Here is a 21898-nt window from a genome sequence, read left to right on the forward strand (position 1 = left end):
AGAGGTTTCGGTAAGTCATTTTGCATCAGTCGCCTATTGTGGATTTTAGATTCCAAATGAAGCAGAGTGTGGGCAAGAGGCACGACAATGCAGACTGGCACACAGGCTCTCTTGTTTGTAACTGAGAACACTTTCAATGCACGCAGCTATGGCAAGCCTGCAAAACTAGCAGAAGAATAAAATATATATTTAAATGTACTCACTATTACTAGTCTGTGCGAGATGCTAAATCCGTAATGTACCACCACTGAGAAAATGAATTTGTATGCAAAATGTAAGCATGAAAGTTGTGTGATAACAGACATTCCTGCTCGAAACTGTTGCTTGATGATATCAGAAGTATATCATGTGTGATATTGAGCTTAGTAGCAGTTATCCCGGCACTCATATCAGTCTGATAAGTGGTGTAGCTAGGGAAGCAAATACACTCACGACATTTTGCTAATACCATGAGAAGTAGCAAGCTGCATGTGATTGTTCTATTTCATGCAAAGTAGTCTTTAGATCGTACAGAGTTTTTGCAAATATCGACCGACTTGCATGTAAATCTACATGTGCATTATTTCTGGGGAAAAACTTTACGAAGAACCTCAAAACCCTCCTGTAGTGTAACGGTGTTTTGAATCCTTCCTGGTTCTGACAGTTACCCACCTGAAGTTTTACAAGTGAAGCTTGTGTCTCTCATTTCAGTCCATTCTTAAAGTCTACAAACCACATAAAGCTAGATCTTAAGGCCACATTTGGAATATGACGTCTTAATAATAGTCTGGTTACCTTGGGTCATGTTAATGTCTTTATATGCTTACAAATGCATCAAATTGTAAGCAGGTGCTGAGTGTCAGCCCAAAAGAAAATGGACATTTTACTTACTTTGCCACTTCTACCGACATTCCCCTCCCAGCCCACACAAACTACATACACACACAAAAAAGTCCTGCACTACAATCTATAGTCATAAGTGATACACTAGTTCTGGTGTAAACTTGTGACCAGTAATGCCAATCTTCCTTTCACAGTGACTCTGAATAGGTACAAAACTTGCCTCTTGGGCTCAATCAAAATACAGCCCGCCTGAAAATCACAAGTGTCTGTTAAACGCACAGGTTAATTTTAGACCCATAGTCACCTCAAAGGCATACGGATCCTGAAAACAACCAGCATCCCCAAGACACGCAGAGCCTCGCAAAAACCACAAAAATCGTAAAGGCACCCCCCCCCCCCCATCTGCCACCTCCCAAAGTTTTCGGGCATTGTCAGGAGATAGGCCTATATGTTTACCACAGGTTGTACACAGGTCTGTGTGTAAACCCCAGGGATCTCTGAAGGACACATCCTCGAAATAACCACAGACATCAGCAAAGAACACATGCATCCCTACTAATCACAAGCATCACATTTTGTACCACAAGATGTACACAACCTGTGGTACAAAATGGGATGCTTGTTGTAGGGACCCAGGGATCTCTGAAGGACACGTCCTGGAAACATCTACACATATCTTTAAAAAAACAGCATCTGCCCAACAAATAGCACACCTAAAAATACAGGACTGTCTCCAAAATGCATATCTATCTGAGACTCCCCAACATCTAAACCTTCAGGTACTCCTGAAAACCATGTTTGCCTTATATTATCTTCTCATGTAAAGCGCTCTGATACCTCTTGGGTCTAGCCAGCGCTATATAAAACTTTAAAAAATAAATACATACTCTCTAAGACAAAGGTCCATCTGACAACCACAGAGATCGCTCAAAGTTAAGGTGCTTCTGAAACCAAACACTAATCTCAAAGTTACAGGACAGTAAGAAAGCCTTATTTATCTCCATGATCCAGTTCTATGTAGGAGCTGTTGCCATTTCGAAGATATAGGACCTACAGAGAACAAAACATTTCTCCAAACAACAAGGTTATCTGAGAATCACAGATAAATTTAACACAGGTTCGTCTGTGAATCAAAGTTGCTGCTCCAACAGAGGTTTCTATGGGAACCACATGCATCGCGGAGGATCAATTGAGAATGAATGGCATCCCCCAAGGCCACGGCAACTTAAAAAGCTTTAGTACTTTTCCAAGAAATCGGTCTTCCAAGAACCGCAGGTTTCCATATTTCTTAGACACAGAGGCATCTGCAAATCACCGGCATCTACAAAACTGAGGGCCTTCTTAGAATAAAAGACATCTCAAAGATACAGGTCCACTTGAGTTCCACAGGTATATCAAATGTGCAGGTTCATCTGGAAAACAAATTTCTTCAACAATGTGGCCTTTCAATTACCAGGTCTGTGTGACAATCAAAGTCATTTCAAAACGATACAGGTCACTCTGAGAAGAACACATATCAACTAGACCAGTTCATGTTAAAATCATAGACGTATTCAGTACACAGCCTCATGTGAAGTTCATAAACTTCACCAAGACACCTATGCATCTGAGAACCATCTACTTCTCCAAGACACAGCTCCCTTCAAAAATCACAACTAACATAACTGCACACTCTTGGGAACCATATGCATCTCACAATCATGTATATCCATGCGAGAGACACAGCCACACGATTTACCACCACAAATGATGCCAGATCCAGATTTTGAATGGGGGCGGGCACACCGGTGCCACTGCACATGCTTCCCTAGTGAGGATTACACTGCTGGCACTGAAAGTACAACAGAGGGTCTTATTCAGGTGATATTGATGGCCAACGCCCGCCCCCTCCCTCCTCCCATAAATTATTCCAGCAGCACTGTCTCTCTGTGCACTCCTGGGAGAGTGAAGAGGATCCACCATCAAATTTAGAAGTAAACTATGAAGGTGCAGTGAATCCCAAAACTACAATTAGCTTTCAGGTGGTTTAGCACTCTTCGGCAGGCATGCAACTGGGAGTTGCGCATCAGGGTTTTATAGGCGACACTGCCAATATGGTCATTGCAATGTTCTGTCTTGTAGGTTTACTGGGACATATAATTCCATAGTTGAGAAATAAGCCCGAACATGTTTTACACAGGAATGAACTACGCATGATAACCACCAGGCATTACTAACTCTTTTTTGTGCAGAACACCATCATAGTTATGTAACACCAAGGGCACGCCCTCGATTAACATTAAAATATTCACTGTGTGGTAATGCCATGTGTAATACTGCACAATTGACGTTCAGTGATAATATCAGAGCATAATAGCTCAACTATAATTATTGAGATATTATCTCACTGCTGAAATTGGCCTTAGGTATGGCAATGCAAACGAGAGAACATATCCATTAATAGACATACACATATTTGCAGATATGTATATTTGCAGATTTAGAAACAATGAGTCGTACAGAAAGAGTTCTTGCTAATGGAAAATGAACCCGCGCATTCCAGGAGTATCCTGTTTAGTATTAATGTAAACCAATTCAGTATGTTTGTTGGTGCTTTGTAGGTAAATCCTCCTGAGTGTGAGGATGAATTCAATCAATGATATGCACTATCCCTTTGATGGGGGAGCGTCTCCTAATCGCACTCTGGTGATTAAATTCCATAAATTCAACAAATTCAATTTCAAACGTTTTTATGCTTCTTTATTTCTTATTGTCCTTTGTCTTCTTCATGGTTTATTACTTGCTTCAGTAATATGAACCTTTGTACAAATACTTTTTTGAGTCTGCCCAATGCACTTCGGGCTGTGCCCTTCATCAGGGGACTTTCTCTGAAATCATAGAGTTTTACAGCCAGCATAATATGGATAATACATGAGGTGAAAACATAATACATGTTTTAATAACATTGTTCAGGATTGTTCGTGATATATATATATATATATATATATATATATATATATATATATATATATATATATATATGATGCTTTGTGAGCTTCTTGGTTACCATATGAGGAAGAGATGGCAATGTCAGAAGCGGACAGCCAGAACAGCGACGGACAGGCAGAACGTAAGGAAACGGCAAGCAGAGGAGTTAGCGGTGGTACAACAAACCCAAAGGCTCAATGTGGCTACGGGGACAGTGGCAGGAGATGTTGGGCAAGAGCGCAGGATCAGAAGGGCAGTTTGCTCAGATATATGCAGGAAAAAACTTGGATCAGTGATTTAGCAGCAGGAGGAAGGGAAGAGGGGGTGGGTGTCCTAGTAAAAATGTGCATAGTGCATTCAGGTTGAAAAGAAAGGAAACGGCCAGCCCAGGACAGCGCAATGAAATCCAGGGACGATTTGTTTGGCGGCACAATTCAGGGTGGACGCCGACCTTGACGCCAGGTAGGGGCAATAAAGAAAATGTTACTGTAAGGCTTCGAAATGGCAAAGGTCAGCAGGGACAGAAAGACTCACTGTGGCCTAGTGGTTAAGGTCTCTGACTCTTACTCCAAAGGTTAGGTGTTCAAATCCTGGTGTTTCAAGGTTTGTGGTTCTGAGGTAAAATTATCAGGGGTAGGTAATAGAATGCAAAGGGGGACGGAACAAATAATGTTGACAGGATGAGGGGAGTTCGACAGCGGCTGGTAAGCTCAAGACGAAAACAGAAGAGCACAACAGCAAAGGTACAGCGCTACGGGCAGACATATGGGGGAGTGAAGAAGCTTTGAGGACCTTAAACCAGGTGGGAGGTGAAAGAAAAGATTTGGATAAGGGAGCTTGTAGGGACGTTGAGGTTGCACCCCAGGGAACTGAGGACAAAAGAGGGTGCAAAGGTGGAAGAAGTGAAATTGGCAAGGACCTAAGGTAGCCAAGACCATAAGGAATGGGTCGGCAGGGGTCTTTAGTTTGTGCACTAGGAATGCGGAGATTAGTCAGATGGTAGAAATGGGCTGTTCTCAGCAAGAAAGGGGGCATTCAGGTAGGGGAAGACTTAGTACACGGCCAGCGCTTTTCTGTTCGTATACCGCCAACCCCCTTTTTGTTTTCAGAAGCACCCACCAGAGTGGTATGGGGAGGTTAGGCAGACAAACCCCAATGGGGGAGTACAGGGGTCCTTTGGTGATTTTAATAGAGGGATCATGCACAAGGTAGTACAAAGGACTCAGCAAAAAACAGGGGGCATAAAACAGAGGATAGCGGGGGAAGAGGGGCACAGGGCACCAGAGGGAAAAGGCTCGTACACCCATCAAACAGCCATGCATCGAGAAATGGCTGGCATACTATCCCTAACGGGAAGATGCTGTCTCATTAGACCTGGGAGTTAATGAAGGGGTCTGGCTGGGTACAAGGGGCCTCAGTATGACAGGGGGTGGAAAACTTAAAGTCAGTGAGTACACGCAAGACAGTAGTGTGGGATGAAGGGTGTAAAGAAGTGATGAGGGGTGTAGGGAAGTCCCCGACGTGGAGGGGCATACAAGTCTGGGATAATCTCGCCAATAGGAGTTAAGCCCCAAAAAGGAACCGGGGCAACTTCGATGGAGGCAACAATAGTCATGCCTGAAGGGGGCAGCAATAAAGGCTGATAGCGGAAGAAAGGGCATCAGGATCATATTGATCAGTAGACGCAACCAGAGGACTGGGGGAGAGAACAGGAACAGGGGCCCTGAAGGCAAAAGGACATAGAGCCTGCTTACTTTTCAATACCAGTACACCAAAGATTTTCAGTGGCACAGTATTCAGTTGAGGACAAATAATTGCGGACAAAGTGCTACCAATGGGATTTTACATACCCTGTGCAGGTGTGAGCATTTCAGCTTCTGTTTGCAATGGGCCTTTTGGGGCAGACAAGAAATAGAGACGGTGACACAATACCTTGATGACTTCCTCATGGTGGGCCAGCTCGGTTCTGTGGATTGTCAGAAACAGCTGACAAGTTTAAAGAGCTCATGGGTCAATTGGGATTCCCCATGGCACCAGAGAGGACCTAAGTTCTGAGTACGGTGTTGTCATTTCTGGGTATTGATTTGGACTCGGAGGTGATGGAGGCACACCTACCGATGGAATAGAAGCAGCATATAGTGAAGGGGAAACGAGTATGGAAAAAGTGCTACCAATGGGCTGTACAGTATACGTTGCATGTTTTTGAGCGTTTCAGCTTTTTTTGGGCAATGGGCTTTCAGTAGCAGACGTGAAAAGAGGTGGTGAAACACAACCTTGACGACTTCTTCCTGGTGGGCCAACCTGGTTCAACAACCAGCCAGCAACATCTGACCAGTTTACAAAAGTTCATGGAGCAATCGGGGTCCCCTGGGCACAGAGAAGACACAAGGTCTGAGTACGGTGTTGTCATTTCTAAGTATTGATTTGGACTCGTAGGTGATCAAGGCACTCCTACCGATGGAGAAGAAGTTGCATGCAAAGAAGGTCTTAAATAGGGGTGGACAAAGCGCTAGCAAGGGGCTGCGCTGCATCAAGGGCATGTTTTGAGGGTGAACAGCCTTTACGACGCGGCTGTTACATCGCCGTGCTGTTACAACGCGGTCTTTTCAATAGGGCGCTGCAGGACAAGGAATTTTTTTATTTACTATCCAACACCTTCCCTACTGTACGTAGGCTGGTGTTGGAATAGTAAATTAAAAAATTCCTAAGTCCGCACCCCCTCCAACGCAAGTCGTGGTAACGACTTGCGTTGAAAAAAACGCGTTGTAATGGCACGCGTTGTAAAAGTACGCGTCGTAATGCCGTACATCCTGTTTTGAGTATACCACCTTCTTTTTGCAATGGGCTTTTGGTGCAGTCAGGAAAGGAGACTAACACATTAACTTGACGACTTCTTCCTGGGGGGAAGGGGCAACTTGTTTCTGCGGACTGTCAGCAGCAGCTGACAAGTTTACAAGTGATCATTGGGGGTCCAATTGGCACCAGAGGAGACACAAGGTCAGAGTACGGTGTTATCATTTCTGGGTAGTGATTTTGGTTTGGAGGTGAGGGAGGTACGCCTACCGATACAGAAGAAGCTGCATATGGTGATGGTGATAGGTGACATGCTGGCGCGATGGGAAGTGAAGGGTAGAAAGGTACTAAGGCCTATGGGACAGTTTAAATGCACAGGTAGGGTGGTACGGACAGGAAGGACACTATTAGGTGCTGGGGAAGGTCATTAACCGGCTTTACATTAACACAACATGACATGCGCCGGTCAGCCGGGATGAAGAAGGAGTTACACAGGTGGCAAAAAGTTTGCGATGGGGTAAAATCGGAGGGCCACATGGCAGTGGTGCATATACATTACAATACACAGGCACTCGATCCATTGTGAGGGCCGGGTAGTAAATTGTCTGAAACACAATATTTGGTGTCAAGCCAGGTAGGGTCTTGTGTTTTAGTACCCAGAGAAGGCAGGGCTAAGCATAGGGAATATTTTCCGAGGGGGGCTCAGGAGAGATTGGATGGGGAAGGGAAGTAGTTGCTGTACAGTGTAGGTGTCAAAGATTGACTGAGGTGATTGGAGGGCACCACTGCAGACATGGTTGCAAGGATGACTGTCATGGGGAAAGACTTAGTGGGGATATGACCCCGCGGGGAGTGATCTGGGCAGGCGCAGTTTCAAGGGTGGGGGCAGAGAGAAGGAGACAGGGCCACGAGTGAGACAACAGGTGGCCAAGGTTTTAGGTGAGCCGGTTCGCGCATTCGGATAAGTCTCAGGATTCATGGGGATAATGTATGGTTCCCTGCTTTGGCGCTATGTAGGTTCTCGGGGCTCTCCTAGTTTGGGAATTGCTGGGTAGGAAGGGACAGCCAGGTGAATAAGGGGGTGAAAGGGATCAGGCAGCAGCTGGTGAAGCATGCCTTGTGATATGGGGCTGCTCATCGTAAGAAGGGTCTGAACAGAAAGGGGGGTGTTTTTTCTGCAGGTTTTAGGACAATTAGATGTTTGCAGCACAGTTATGGTGGGAAATGAGTATAAGCATCAGTATTTTGGGGAGGTCCGGATTATTAGGGTATTCATCCTCTGCCGATCAGTGTATCAATGGAGGCAGCAATGAGGGCTGGGGACAGGGCAGGTTTATGTGGCTGGGGCGAGGGAGAGCTGACGAGTGGCATATACATTAACTGGGGAGAGCAAGGTTGGGGACAGTTTGTGTGCATATATTTATGCTTGTGTCTTTTCAGGTTCAGTGGCGAGGCCAGCGATGAAGAAAATGTTCTCATAGATAGTGGGCTTTCCATTGTAAAGGGGCGGCGCATTTAGAAGTTTAAAAAGAAAAGGTTGGCCTGGGTTTGTATATAGAGTCAATGAAAGTTTGTTGGAAGAGGAAAGGTGGCATGCGTTCGCATGGAGGGTTTACAATATTGATAAGTAATAAATAAAAAGTGCTTTGCTGATATTGCCCTGGGAGAATAGGACTTTGAGGTGAGTAAGGGGCTTTCCCCTGTTTGGATAGGAAATGGTAAGGGTCCTTTTGGCAGGTATGGGGGTGTTGTATCATCTGTTCGAGGGTAGTTCCTTCCCAGGAGACAGTGGAAGGGGGAGGGCCGAGAGGATGACAGCAATAGACAAAGCAGGAGAACAATTATCAGGGACAAGAGGCAAGGGAGAGTAGAACATACAGAGTAATGTTACGCTGCAGTAGATTTTGCAGAGATGATGGGGTGCTATGGTCTCGCTTCAGGATATATATATATGTCTGGTACAAAGTGAGGAGATTATAGAGGGGATTTGAACATTAACAGGTATTCTATGAAGCCCTAGGTTGGAGGGGTCAGAAAAGTCAAAGGCAGGTAAGGACTTTTCTGAGTGGCGTGTGATAAATAGGTTTTATATGTTTACAGGTTAAGTTTATGGTTGGGGACAAGTTACTCCGGGAGCAGGCAATCAGGGGAAGTTGACACAGGAAATGCCTAGTTAGGTAGATGTTTTGGGAGGTAAGCAAAGGGTCACAGGGTAAATTTAACAGTTAAGGACTGAGTGAGGGTTTATAAATTGTTGAAAAGAAAAGAAAAAGGGGAACCTTAGGGGTGGGGGCAGAAGGCAAGGTAGCTGAACAAATGTATAGCGAGGTTTAGTTTTGTACGGCAAAGGCCAAGGAACATGTTTGTGAAGTGCACCTGTCTTCAATAAAGCGGCCTTTTTCACACATATAGAGCATTTAGTGGTCTGTGCTGCGCCTCCCCTCTGACTCAGTGGGACTTTGGGGGAGAGTAGGGGGGCGGCCGACCACAGGGAGTCTTGCCCCCTGTTTTTTTGGGCCAGTGGTACAGCCCAGAGCCAGATTGGGCTCTTTGGGCTACCTTTTTGGGCTGAAGAGGCAAGGTTTATTCTCGGACATTTTGTTTGCCGTGTCACCATTTTTGTAGGTGACACGGCAGCTGGTTCTTGGTCGGGTAGGCAGGGAGTTTCGGAAAATGTTTCCCACCCGCCCTCCCTTTCTGCTGGGGGGTTGGGGTGAGGAGTTCGGGGTGCCACGATAGTAATGGAGAGGGTTGGCAGCTCTGCTGGACACAGGTGCGCTAGGGAGGAAGTTGTACTTTGGTTGTTGCTTGAAGCAGGTGCGTGGCGTGTGGTAAATCATTTTTATATGTTTACAGGTTAAGTTTATGGTTGGGGACAAGTCAATAAGGGGAAGTTGACACAGGAAATGCTTAGTTAGGTAGATGTTTTGGGAAGTAAGTAAAAGGTCACAGGGTAAAGTTCAATAGTTAAGGACTGAATGGGGGTTTATAAATTGTTACAAGGAAAGGAAAAAGGGGAAACCTTAGGGGTGGGGGCAGGAGGCAAGGTAGCTGAACAAATGTATAGCTAAGTTTAGTTTTGTACGGCAAAGGCCAAGGAACTTGTTTGTGAAGTGCACCTGTCTTCAATAAAGTGGCCTTTTTCACACATATAGAGCTTTTTGTGGTTTGTGTCCATCCCCCATCCCCCGGCCCAATAGTTCCAATCACGCTTAGGAGATAGTTAAATATTTGTCAATCTGTAAATCATTTCCAGGAAGGCCCTCATTATATTTTTTCATTTAGAGTGTTAGCATGTTACTGCTGAAAAACCATTATATCTCTCCAATACACAGGTGGGTGCACTTTGTTGGTTCCTCACATCTATGCAAAGGCCTTTTGTATGTTTCTTGGCCTAACCTGAGGACCAAGTTATGAATGTTTATCACAACTGTGCAAAGATATCCTTAAGTAAAATCATTCTCATTCTCTCTTGTCTCTCCAACCAGTGACACATCAATCAGTGGATCTACTTTTAACGACACATGATGGCGAAGGACAGCCAAAAGGAGTCAGAAATGGAAGTAGAAATGAGTGAGACTTTCTACCCTACCGAGAAGAAACCTTCTGACCAGCACAGGGATCATTCAAATACACCTGATCTCTTTGGGATGTGGAAAAAAGGAGGTCGTCTGTTTTCTGCCCTAGTGGCAATGAACATCCTCCTGTTGGGATGCTCCCTCATCACCTCAGGCTCCCTGAAGGAAGTGCCCATCCACGAATCAGAGGTGCTGGTGTATCTGTCTGTCCTGATGAGTTTATCTATCTTGTGGATGTGTTTCCAAATGTTCTTCACCAACAAGCACCATGGTTCCGTTCTTTTCAAGGACTGCCATGCAGGACCCATCTGGCTGCGAGGTAAGCCATCTGCAATACCACCACAGCCAGAATGTGTTTGTTTTCTTCTGCTGGGCATTAGTAATGTGGTAATTCGGCCTTATGTTCATTAATGAGGGATTGCAAGTTTGGGGAGACCCAATATAATAGATGGGTGTAGGTCTTTTACAAAGGTTCTTTCAGGTCCTTTTAAAAGCCAAAAGCAGAGAGTCTCCTATTGTTTAAAAATAGAAAACTAACTGTTCTCCAAAATACTTGTAAACCAATTTTTAAGTAAATAAAAAAAGAATTAAATTAGAGAAATGGGAAAACATGAAGATAAATCAGTTTTGTTTACAGATGGAAATAATTAGCAATATATGCATATATTTTTTAAATATATGTTTATTGACATTTTCCATATTACAGTGTTAACATGTACAGTAGTGTAAGAGCAGCCACAAAGTACTGGTAAAAGGTCACAACCTATCACAAATGTTATCTGATATCAAAGCGTCTACTGGCTTCGAACAGCTAAACTTTTTTGACAAGTATCATTGCAAACAATCAACAATCATATGCAGTATATCCGGTTAGTGTCAGCTCTGAGTGCCGAGCAACGAGGAGCCCACAGGTACCCAGGCAGAAGTGTGACCGTTCTGCAAGGTAATACTCTTAGGTGGCCTACACATATGGTAGTTACTGGGAGGTGTGGTCATACTCAAATAAACACGCAACACGTCACTCATATTAGTAAACCAAAGCAATAAAATACTAATGAACGAAAAAGAAAGGAAATAGAAAGTCGCCAGGGGTTACATCAGAAGGTGCTATAGGGGGAAGCATGTTAGGAGATTCAACAAGAGAAGTCTGCATAGTGTCTCGCCAGGAAGGTCAGGGAGGGAGCTGAGAAAAAAGGGGTCAGGCAGATCAGGTCGATTACCCCTTTTCAAGGTTTGCCCGGCGTTAGCCGCCTCTCACCCAACTCACGGTTACCAAATAAAGAGGCAGGCGCTGGAGACTGGAAGGCAGGAAACAGGAGTTTATTCCGACGGAGCAGAACACGTCAAATCAGACAACAGGGTATCTTCTCGAGGTGCTCTAACCGCATCTCTGAGGCCTGGCCTCTTATACACAGGTTTATGGCTTTATTACATTTATGACATCCGTGGTATTGCTTTGAAGTTCAAAAAGGCATCTTTGGAATCCCCGGTTCAGGCCCGTTCTCACACATATCTACAGTAGAGGTCCCCACCCAAATCTCAGCATGATGGCTATCGCGCAGCTGGACATTCCGCTGGGAACAGGAATGTGGGCGATCGGTCGGATCTAGGGGTGTGAAGGCATTGATTAATCCCCGCTCCTTTGATGTGGGGCGAGGTCCTGCTGTAGGGGGCAATAAACTGCATCTGTTGAGCTAGGTGATGGCCTCGGGTCAGGCCGGACAATCGGGCAGGGAGGAAAAGGTTATCAAAAGGGCCTGTTCTATGAATGAGATGAAAGAGTGAGGGGGGTTCAGCACGGGATGTGGCTCGGAGACAGGGTCGCGCTGGAGGTGCGTTTATGACCCAAGCAGGAGAGACCGGGGGCTGTCGGGGATGCTTGCGAGGCTGGGGAATGAGGGGGAGAGAGAGACGCTGGCTATCGGGAGTGGGCAGAGAGGCCATGGCAATCAAAATGGTTGCTGCTTACGCGCACGTATGGATCTGAAAAGGACAAGATGGCGCCGATAATGTTTACACCACGATCCAGATTTTAACAGAGCACCATCATGTCAGTTCCCCATAACCCATCCGCCACCTGCCTAAGTAGAGAGCAGTAGGTAGAGTAGATTGGTGCGCCGTAGAGTGCAGTGACATACAGCGGTGCACAGCAGAGTGCAGTGGTGAAAAGTGCAGTGGCGTACAATAGAGTGGTACAGAGTTGAGTGGCATAGAGTAGAGTGCTACGGAGCAGATTAGGGTGGCGCAGAATGCAGTAGTGCAGAACAGATAAGACTAGCATAGAGTGCAGCGGTGTAGAGTGCACTGGTGAAGAATAGAGTGGCATAAAGTGGAGTGGCATACAGTAGAATGGTGTACAGTGCAGTGGTGTAGAGTGTAGTGGTATTCAGTAGAGTGGTGCAAAGTACAGTAGAGTGGCGTAGAGTATAGTAGTGAAGAGTGCAGTGGTGTAGAGTAGAGTGGTCTAAAGTAGAATGCAGAGTAGAGTGCAGTGGCACAGAATGCAGTGGTGCAGAGTGGAGTACAGTGATATAGAGTAGAGTGGGGCAGAGTGGAGTTGCATAGACTGCAGTGGCATATAGAGATGAAGATGAGACTGCAGTGGCGTAGAGTGCAGTGGTTCAGAGTACAGTGCAGTGGTATAGAGTGCAGTGGCATATAGTAGAGTGGTGCAGAGTAGAGTAGAGTGGCATAAAGTGCAGTGACCGAGTGCAGCGATGAAGAGTAGTGCATTAGCATAGAGTAGAGTGGTGCACAGTAGATTAGAGTGGCTTTGAGTGCAGTGGTAAAAGTGCAGTGGTGCAGATTAGAGTACATTGGCATACAGTGCAGTAGTCCTCTCTTGATAGCGCAAAAAACAGACCCAAGGAGCTCTTTAAAATCATCGGTCGCCAAATCTCCAAACCTGATACGTCCATAGGGCCGGCTTCCAAAGAACGGTGCGATAATTTCGCCAACTTTTTCAATGATAAGATCTGCAAGATCGAACGATCCATCGACACCAATCACGCCTCATTTCCCTATAGCAGCCAGGGTGAGGTGTTGGGTAGCGTTCCCTCTCTTACCTCTAAACCCTGGTCTCTTTTCCAGTCCATAGCAGAAGAAGAGATAGTTAAACTCATCTCCACCTCCAAACCATCATCACATGCTCTAGACCCCCTACCTGCTCAACTCACTACAAAGCTGAATCTCTCCCTAGCCCCTCTCTGGTGCAGGATTATTAATAGCTCCCTTAAAACTGGTATTGTTCCGGATTGTCTGAAAGTGGGACAAGTCACCCCACTGCTAAAAAAACCAGGCCTAGACATAAATGACTAAAACAACTACAGACCTGTCTCCAACCTTCCTCTTCTCTTCAAAATCTTAGAAAAATTTGTACTTCAACAATTAACCAAACACCTGGACAACACCAATCTTCTCGACTCCCATCAGTCGGGATTCAGGAAAGGTTGCAGCACTGAAACCGCAATCCTTAACATAATAGATGACATTCACAAATCACTGGACTCAGACCAATGATGCCTACTTATTCTCCTAGACCTATCGGAAGCATTCAACACAGTAGATCATGAACTTCTCCTCAAGGCCCTCGAAGAGAGGGCTGGTCTAGATGAGGTGGTCCTCAAATGGTTCTCCTCCTTCATCCACAACTGCTTCCAAAGAATCAAAATCAAAAGCTTTGAGTCCGACCTCCATCCCGTCAACAGGGGAGTTCGACGAGGATCAGTGCTCTCCCCTCAACTCTTCAACATCTACATGGAACCCTTCACCACCCTTCTAAGGAAAGCTAACATCCCTTTCCACTTATATGCTGACAATACTCGAATTTACTTGGAAATCTCATCGGCCAAAGACATTCAAAGACTTAACGAGTCACTAAGAGAAGTGCAACTGTGGCTATCCAATAATCACTTAAAACTAAACGCGGACAAAACCGAACTCCTCCTCATTTCGAACAAAGAAGAAAATCCACAAATGGTTGAGTGGATAAAAGCCATTGATGCGCTCAACGGGAACCTCACCCTGGCTGATTCTGTTAAATCCTTATGCATACACTAGACTCAAAACTGGACATGACCAAGCACATTAAGATCTCAGCGAAGAGTGCCTACCTCAACCTTAAGCTTCTAAACAAAATAAAACCTTTTATCCCGCCTAAAGGTCTTAAGCAAGCCACCCAAGCATTGGTGCTGTCAAGACTAGACTATGGAAACGCAGTCCTTTCCGGAATAGCTAAAACACATCTTCCTCCCCTGAAAACAACTCTCAATGCGGCTGCCAGAATGGTCACTGGAGTAAAGAAATCTGATCATATCTCGCCTGCTCTCAAAGAACTCAAGTGGCTTCCTATGGAACTGCTGGCGAACTTCAGAACAGCTTGCCTCACCCAGAAAGCCCTTCACACAGGCAAACCCGAATATCTGGCGGCCAAAGTCAAAAAAATTGGCCAGAACAGGACCCTAAGAAGCTCCAACACCTTACTTCTCATCCCGCAAAAATCACGAAAACAGAAAACCGCCGCCAGGTCCTTCGCTGGCAACGCGCCTAAAATCTGGAACCCTATTCCCCCTCACATCAGAACTATTCCGTCCTTTGCTAAATTCAAAAGTCAACTCAAAATCCTTTTCCTTGACCGATCCCCGACGAACAGATAGGAGCAGCTGGAGCCTTGAGATTCACGCTTCCCTCCCCGGATTCTGTTAGTCAGGATCTTGATATGGACCCTCCACCGCTTTGGCACTGTGACTTTTATTGCTGAACTGTCTTGCCTTACTGTACTTTGTGCTGCTATCTTTTCCTCTGTTATGTAACCGATGTGAAGCGCTCTGATACCCTCCTGTCAGGCTAGCGCTATATAAAACCTCCTAAATAAAATAAAAAATAAAATAAGTAGAGTGCAGCAGCATAGAGTAGAGTGGTGTAGAGTGCAGTAGCATTGACAAGAGTGGTGTAGAGTAGAGTGGTGTAGCGTGCAGTGGCATAGACAGCAGTGGTGCACAGTAGAGTGGCGTAAAAAGTGCAGTGGTGCAGAGTAGAGTGCAGTGTAGTGCAATAGAGTGGTGCATAGTAGAGTACAGTATCATAGAGTGCAGTGGCGCATAGTAGAGTGGTGCAGAGTAGAGTAGAGTGGCATAGAGTGAAGTGGCATAGATGGTGCAGAGTGAAGTGGCCTAGAGTATAGTAGTGTAGAGTACAATGGCGTAGAGTGGAGCATGGTGGGGTGTTGTGGAGTAGAGTGTAGTGGCATAGAGGTCATTGATGTAGAGAAGAGTGGTGCAGAGTAAAGTGGTGTAGAGTGCAGTTGCATTGAGTGCAGTGGCATACAGTAGAGTGGTGAAGAGAATATTAGATTGGCATAAAGTGCAGTGGCGTAGTTCACAGTTGAGTAGAGTGGAACAGCGTGCAGTGGCATAGAGTGCAGTGGTGCACAACAGAGTAGAGTGGCATAGAGTGCAGTGGTGTAGAGTGTCTTAACAATATGTATGGCTGCATTTTTATTGTGTAAGGGCTTTCATTAACCAATAAAAATTATTTGTCATCACCATGTACTTCCAGATCAATATATCACTAAGTTTATGTCCCTTATTACTTAAAAACTACTGAACAAATTCAGAAAAAATAACAAAAAAGACCCTTTCCACACCATAATTTATATACCTGCCAACTTTCATGGAAAATGCATTGGTGGAAAAACATGTTTTGAGACCCTGTTTTTTCTTTGCATCCCCTTAACTAAACACCAGGAAACTTTGCACTATCAGCCAATCTGTAATATATATGTATATCTATATATTTCCAGCCAAGCGCAGCAGGATTGTCCGAAGAGTCTGGCTTGTACCCAGGCCCTGTATTCAAACTACAGTGGGCGGCCAAACCCTAAGTCACATGGCCATGGCCTAGATGAAAATAATATTGCCAGAGAATGTACTGCATATCCTTTGTTTTTTATTGATCATCTTGTCGCAAAATGTAGGCTATTAAGAATAGCCGCCCTAGTAAAGGTAAAGTTCTGCAGGGTGGCTTAGAGGCTGTCATTATGATGATTAAACGCATATTTCACAGGTAAGTATGAAATATTTTTCATATTTACCTGTATAGGTAAGTGTGTATTTATACCACTGCATTTTGTGCAATGCAAGCACCCAAACATATGATTTAAGTATGTGTGTGTGTGCACATGTTTCTGCATGTGTTTATGTATACACACACACACATATTCTCACCCCGGCTGTGGCTTCTGCTTCTTTCACTGGAGAGGAGGTTGTTGTTTCATTAATTCTACGCGTGTTCCAGAAGCGCGTTCAGAAGCCCCTTCATCGCGAGTGGCCTGGAGACTCTGGCCCATGCTGTTGCATTGTTGTTTCTTCCTTGCTTTGGAAATTCTCCAGGCTCGCCAGCAGTTCGCAAAGACACGGAGCGGTGCAGTTAGGTATTTTACCTTAAACTCAGACGGGATTCACTGTCCTCCCGCCTTCGCCCATTTCCTGATCGGACTGACGGCAGATGAGGTTACGGGGACCCGAGGCAGCTCTGCAACTTGGGGGGTCCTGTCAACGCTGTGCAAGTGCCCTACCCCCTGCTATTTTCCCGGACTCTACCCGGAACGTCCCTAAGCTTTACTCACCTGGGAGCCACTGCTGCAACCTGGGAAACTGAGTCCCAAGATCGTCTGGACCAGCTGAACTGAGCTAATTTGAGCCTAGGGGCGGAGCTTACATTGCACCTACCAGAGTGCGGGTGGACTCATTTAAACTGCACATCATGGGATTCCTTTTGAACTTTCACTGGCGCTGACGAAGGCCACACCGGCCGAAATGCATTCGCCTTAGTTACTAATAAACAGAGCTGTCTTCTCACCCCGGCTGTGGCTTCTGCTTCTTTCACTGGAGAGGAGGTTGTTGTTTCATTAATTCTACGCGTGTTCCAGAAGCGCGTTCAGAAGCCCCTTCATCGCGAGTGGCCTGGAGACTCTGGCCCATGCTGTTGCATTGTTGTTTCTTCCTTGCTTTGGAAATTCTCCAGGCTCGCCAGCAGTTCGCAAAGACACGGAGCGGTGCAGTTAGGTATTTTACCTTAAACTCAGACGGGATTCACTGTCCTCCCGCCTTCGCCCATTTCCTGATCGGACTGACGGCAGATGAGGTTACGGGGACCCGAGGCAGCTCTGCAACTTGGGGGGTCCTGTCAACGCTGTGCAAGTGCCCTACCCCCTGCTATTTTCCCTGACTCTACCCGGAACGTCCCTAAGCTTTACTCACCCGGGAGCCACTGCTGCAACCTGGGAAACTGAGTCCCGAGATCGTCTGGACCAGCTGAACTGAGCTAATTTGAGCTTAGGGGCGGAGCTTACATTGCACCTACCAGAGTGCGGGTGGACTCATTTAAACTGCACATCGTGGGATTCCTTTTGAACTTTCACTGGCGCTGACGAAGGCCACACCGGCCGAAATGCATTCGCCTTAGTTACTAATAAACAGAGCTGTCTTCTCACCCCGGCTGTGGCTTCTGCTTCTTTCACTGGAGAGGAGGTTGTTGTTTCATTAATTCTACGCGTGTTCCAGAAGCACGTTCAGAAGCCCCTTCATCGCGAGTGGCCTGGAGACTCTGGCCCATGCTGTTGCATTGTTGTTTCTTCCTTGCTTTGGAAATTCTCCAGGCTCGCCAGCAGTTCGCAAAGACACGGAGCGGTGCAGTTAGGTATTTTACCTTAAACTCAGACGGGATTCACTGTCCTCCCGCCTTCGCCCATTTCCTGATCGGACTGTAGGCAGATGAGGTTACGGGGACCCGAGGAAGCTCTGCAACTTGGGGGGTCCTGTCAACGCTGTGCAAGTGCCCTACCCCCTGCTATTTTCCCGGACTCTACCCGGAACGTCCCTAAGCTTTACTCACCCGGGAGCCACTGCTGCAACCTGGGAAACTGAGTCCCGAGATCGTCTGGACCAGCTGAACTGAGCTAATTTGAGCTTAGGGGCGGAGCTTACATTGCACCTACCAGAGTGCGGGTGGACTCATTTAAACTGCACATCGTGGGATTCCTTTTGAACTTTCACTGGCGCTGACGAAGGCCACACCGGCCGAAATGCATTCGCCTTAGTTACTAATAAACAGAGCTGTCTTCTCACCCCGGCTGTGGCTTCTGCTTCTTTCACTGGAGAGGAGGTTGTTGTTTCATTAATTCTACGCGTGTTCCAGAAGCGCGTTCAGAAGCCCCTTCATCGCGAGTGGCCTGGAGACTCTGGCCCATGCTGTTGCATTGTTGTTTCTTCCTTGCTTTGGAAATTCTCCAGGCTCGCCAGCAGTTCGCAAAGACACGGAGCGGTGCAGTTAGGTATTTTACCTTAAACTCAGACGGGATTCACTGTCCTCCCGCCTTCGCCCATTTCCTGATCGGACTGACGGCAGATGAGGTTACGGGGACCCGAGGCAGCTCTGCAACTTGGGGGGTCCTGTCAACGCTGTGCAAGTGCCCTACCCCCTGCTATTTTCCCGGACTCTACCCGGAACGTCCCTAAGCTTTACTCACCCGGGAGCCACTGCTGCAACCTGGGAAACTGAGTCCCGAGATCGTCTGGACCAGCTGAACTGAGCTAATTTGAGCTTAGGGGCGGAGCTTACATTGCACCTACCAGAGTGCGGGTGGACTCATTTAAACTGCACATCGTGGGATTCCTTTTGAACTTTCACTGGCGCTGACGAAGGCCACACCGGCCGAAATGCATTCGCCTTAGTTACTAATAAACAGAGCTGTCTTCTCACCCCGGCTGTGGCTTCTGCTTCTTTCACTGGAGAGGAGGTTGTTGTTTCATTAATTCTACGCGTGTTCCAGAAGCACGTTCAGAAGCCCCTTCATCGCGAGTGGCCTGGAGACTCTGGCCCATGCTGTTGCATTGTTGTTTCTTCCTTGCTTTGGAAATTCTCCAGGCTCGCCAGCAGTTCGCAAAGACACGGAGCGGTGCAGTTAGGTATTTTACCTTAAACTCAGACGGGATTCACTGTCCTCCCGCCTTCGCCCATTTCCTGATCGGACTGTAGGCAGATGAGGTTACGGGGACCCGAGGCAGCTCTGCAACTTGGGGGGTCCTGTCAACGCTGTGCAAGTGCCCTACCCCCTGCTATTTTCCCGGACTCTACCCGGAACGTCCCTAAGCTTTACTCACCCGGGAGCCACTGCTGCAACCTGGGAAACTGAGTCCCGAGATCGTCTGGACCAGCTGAACTGAGCTAATTTGAGCTTAGGGGCGGAGCTTACATTGCACCTACCAGAGTGCGGGTGGACTCATTTAAACTGCACATCGTGGGATTCCTTTTGAACTTTCACTGGCGCTGACGAAGGCCACACCGGCCGAAATGCATTCGCCTTAGTTACTAATAAACAGAGCTGTCTTCTCACCCCGGCTGTGGCTTCTGCTTCTTTCACTGGAGAGGAGGTTGTTGTTTCATTAATTCTACGCGTGTTCCAGAAGCGCGTTCAGAAGCCCCTTCATCGCGAGTGGCCTGGAGACTCTGGCCCATGCTGTTGCATTGTTGTTTCTTCCTTGCTTTGGAAATTCTCCAGGCTCGCCAGCAGTTCGCAAAGACACGGAGCGGTGCAGTTAGGTATTTTACCTTAAACTCAGACGGGATTCACTGTCCTCCCGCCTTCGCCCATTTCCTGATCGGACTGACGGCAGATGAGGTTACGGGGACCCGAGGCAGCTCTGCAACTTGGGGGGTCCTGGCAACGCTGTGCAAGTGCCCTACCCCCTGCTATTTTCCCGGACTCTACCCGGAACGTCCCTAAGCTTTACTCACCCGGGAGCCACTGCTGCAACCTGGGAAACTGAGTCCCGAGATCGTCTGGACCAGCTGAACTGAGCTAATTTGAGCTTAGGGGCGGAGCTTACATTGCACCTACCAGAGTGCGGGTGGACTCATTTAAACTGCACATCGTGGGATTCCTTTTGAACTTTCACTGGCGCTGACGAAGGCCACACCGGCCGAAATGCATTTGCCTTAGTTACTAATAAACAGAGCTGTCTTCTCACCCCGGCTGTGGCTTCTGCTTCTTTCACTGGAGAGGAGGTTGTTGTTTCATTAATTCTACGCGTGTTCCAGAAGCACGTTCAGAAGCCCCTTCATCGCGAGTGGCCTGGAGACTCTGGCCCATGCTGTTGCATTGTTGTTTCTTCCTTGCTTTGGAAATTCTCCAGGCTCGCCAGCAGTTCGCAAAGACACGGAGCGGTGCAGTTAGGTATTTTACCTTAAACTCAGACGGGATTCACTGTCCTCCCGCCTTCGCCCATTTCCTGATCGGACTGTAGGCAGATGAGGTTACGGGGACCCGAGGAAGCTCTGCAACTTGGGGGGTCCTGTCAACGCTGTGCAAGTGCCCTACCCCCTGCTATTTTCCCGGACTCTACCCGGAACGTCCCTAAGCTTTACTCACCCGGGAGCCACTGCTGCAACCTGGGAAACTGAGTCCCGAGATCGTCTGGACCAGCTGAACTGAGCTAATTTGAGCTTAGGGGCGGAGCTTACATTGCACCTACCAGAGTGCGGGTGGACTCATTTAAACTGCACATCGTGGGATTCCTTTTGAACTTTCACTGGCGCTGACGAAGGCCACACCGGCCGAAATGCATTCGCCTTAGTTACTAATAAACAGAGCTGTCTTCTCACCCCGGCTGTGGCTTCTGCTTCTTTCACTGGAGAGGAGGTTGTTGTTTCATTAATTCTACGCGTGTTCCAGAAGCGCGTTCAGAAGCCCCTTCATCGCGAGTGGCCTGGAGACTCTGGCCCATGCTGTTGCATTGTTGTTTCTTCCTTGCTTTGGAAATTCTCCAGGCTCGCCAGCAGTTCGCAAAGACACGGAGCGGTGCAGTTAGGTATTTTACCTTAAACTCAGACGGGATTCACTGTCCTCCCGCCTTCGCCCATTTCCTGATCGGACTGACGGCAGATGAGGTTACGGGGACCCGAGGCAGCTCTGCAACTTGGGGGGTCCTGTCAACGCTGTGCAAGTGCCCTACCCCCTGCTATTTTCCCGGACTCTACCCGGAACGTCCCTAAGCTTTACTCACCCGGGAGCCACTGCTGCAACCTGGGAAACTGAGTCCCGAGATCGTCTGGACCAGCTGAACTGAGCTAATTTGAGCTTAGGGGCGGAGCTTACATTGCACCTACCAGAGTGCGGGTGGACTCATTTAAACTGCACATCGTGGGATTCCTTTTGAACTTTCACTGGCGCTGACGAAGGCCACACCGGCCGAAATGCATTCGCCTTAGTTACTAATAAACAGAGCTGTCTTCTCACCCCGGCTGTGGCTTCTGCTTCTTTCACTGGAGAGGAGGTTGTTGTTTCATTAATTCTACGCGTGTTCCAGAAGCACGTTCAGAAGCCCCTTCATCGCGAGTGGCCTGGAGACTCTGGCCCATGCTGTTGCATTGTTGTTTCTTCCTTGCTTTGGAAATTCTCCAGGCTCGCCAGCAGTTCGCAAAGACACGGAGCGGTGCAGTTAGGTATTTTACCTTAAACTCAGACGGGATTCACTGTCCTCCCGCCTTCGCCCATTTCCTGATCGGACTGTAGGCAGATGAGGTTACGGGGACCCGAGGCAGCTCTGCAACTTGGGGGGTCCTGTCAACGCTGTGCAAGTGCCCTACCCCCTGCTATTTTCCCGGACTCTACCCGGAACGTCCCTAAGCTTTACTCACCCGGGAGCCACTGCTGCAACCTGGGAAACTGAGTCCCGAGA

The 21898-nt window shown here is 47.3% G+C and overlaps 1 protein-coding gene across 1 annotated transcript in view; it reads left to right on the forward strand.

Annotated features, from left to right (window-relative positions):
* LOC144770174 (proton channel OTOP2-like) overlaps window positions 1–21898 on the forward strand; it is a 253371-nt gene that overhangs the window by 39079 nt on the left and 192394 nt on the right. The window contains exon 2 of the mRNA XM_078654480.1: window positions 10071–10479. Coding sequence (XP_078510606.1) covers window positions 10107–10479 — 373 coding nt within the window. The 5' untranslated portion in view covers window positions 10071–10106. The remainder of the gene's footprint in view (window positions 1–10070; window positions 10480–21898) is intronic.

This window comes from Lissotriton helveticus, chromosome 7 (genome assembly GCF_964261635.1).
Source record: "Lissotriton helveticus chromosome 7, aLisHel1.1, whole genome shotgun sequence".
Lineage (NCBI taxonomy): Eukaryota > Metazoa > Chordata > Amphibia > Caudata > Salamandridae > Lissotriton > Lissotriton helveticus.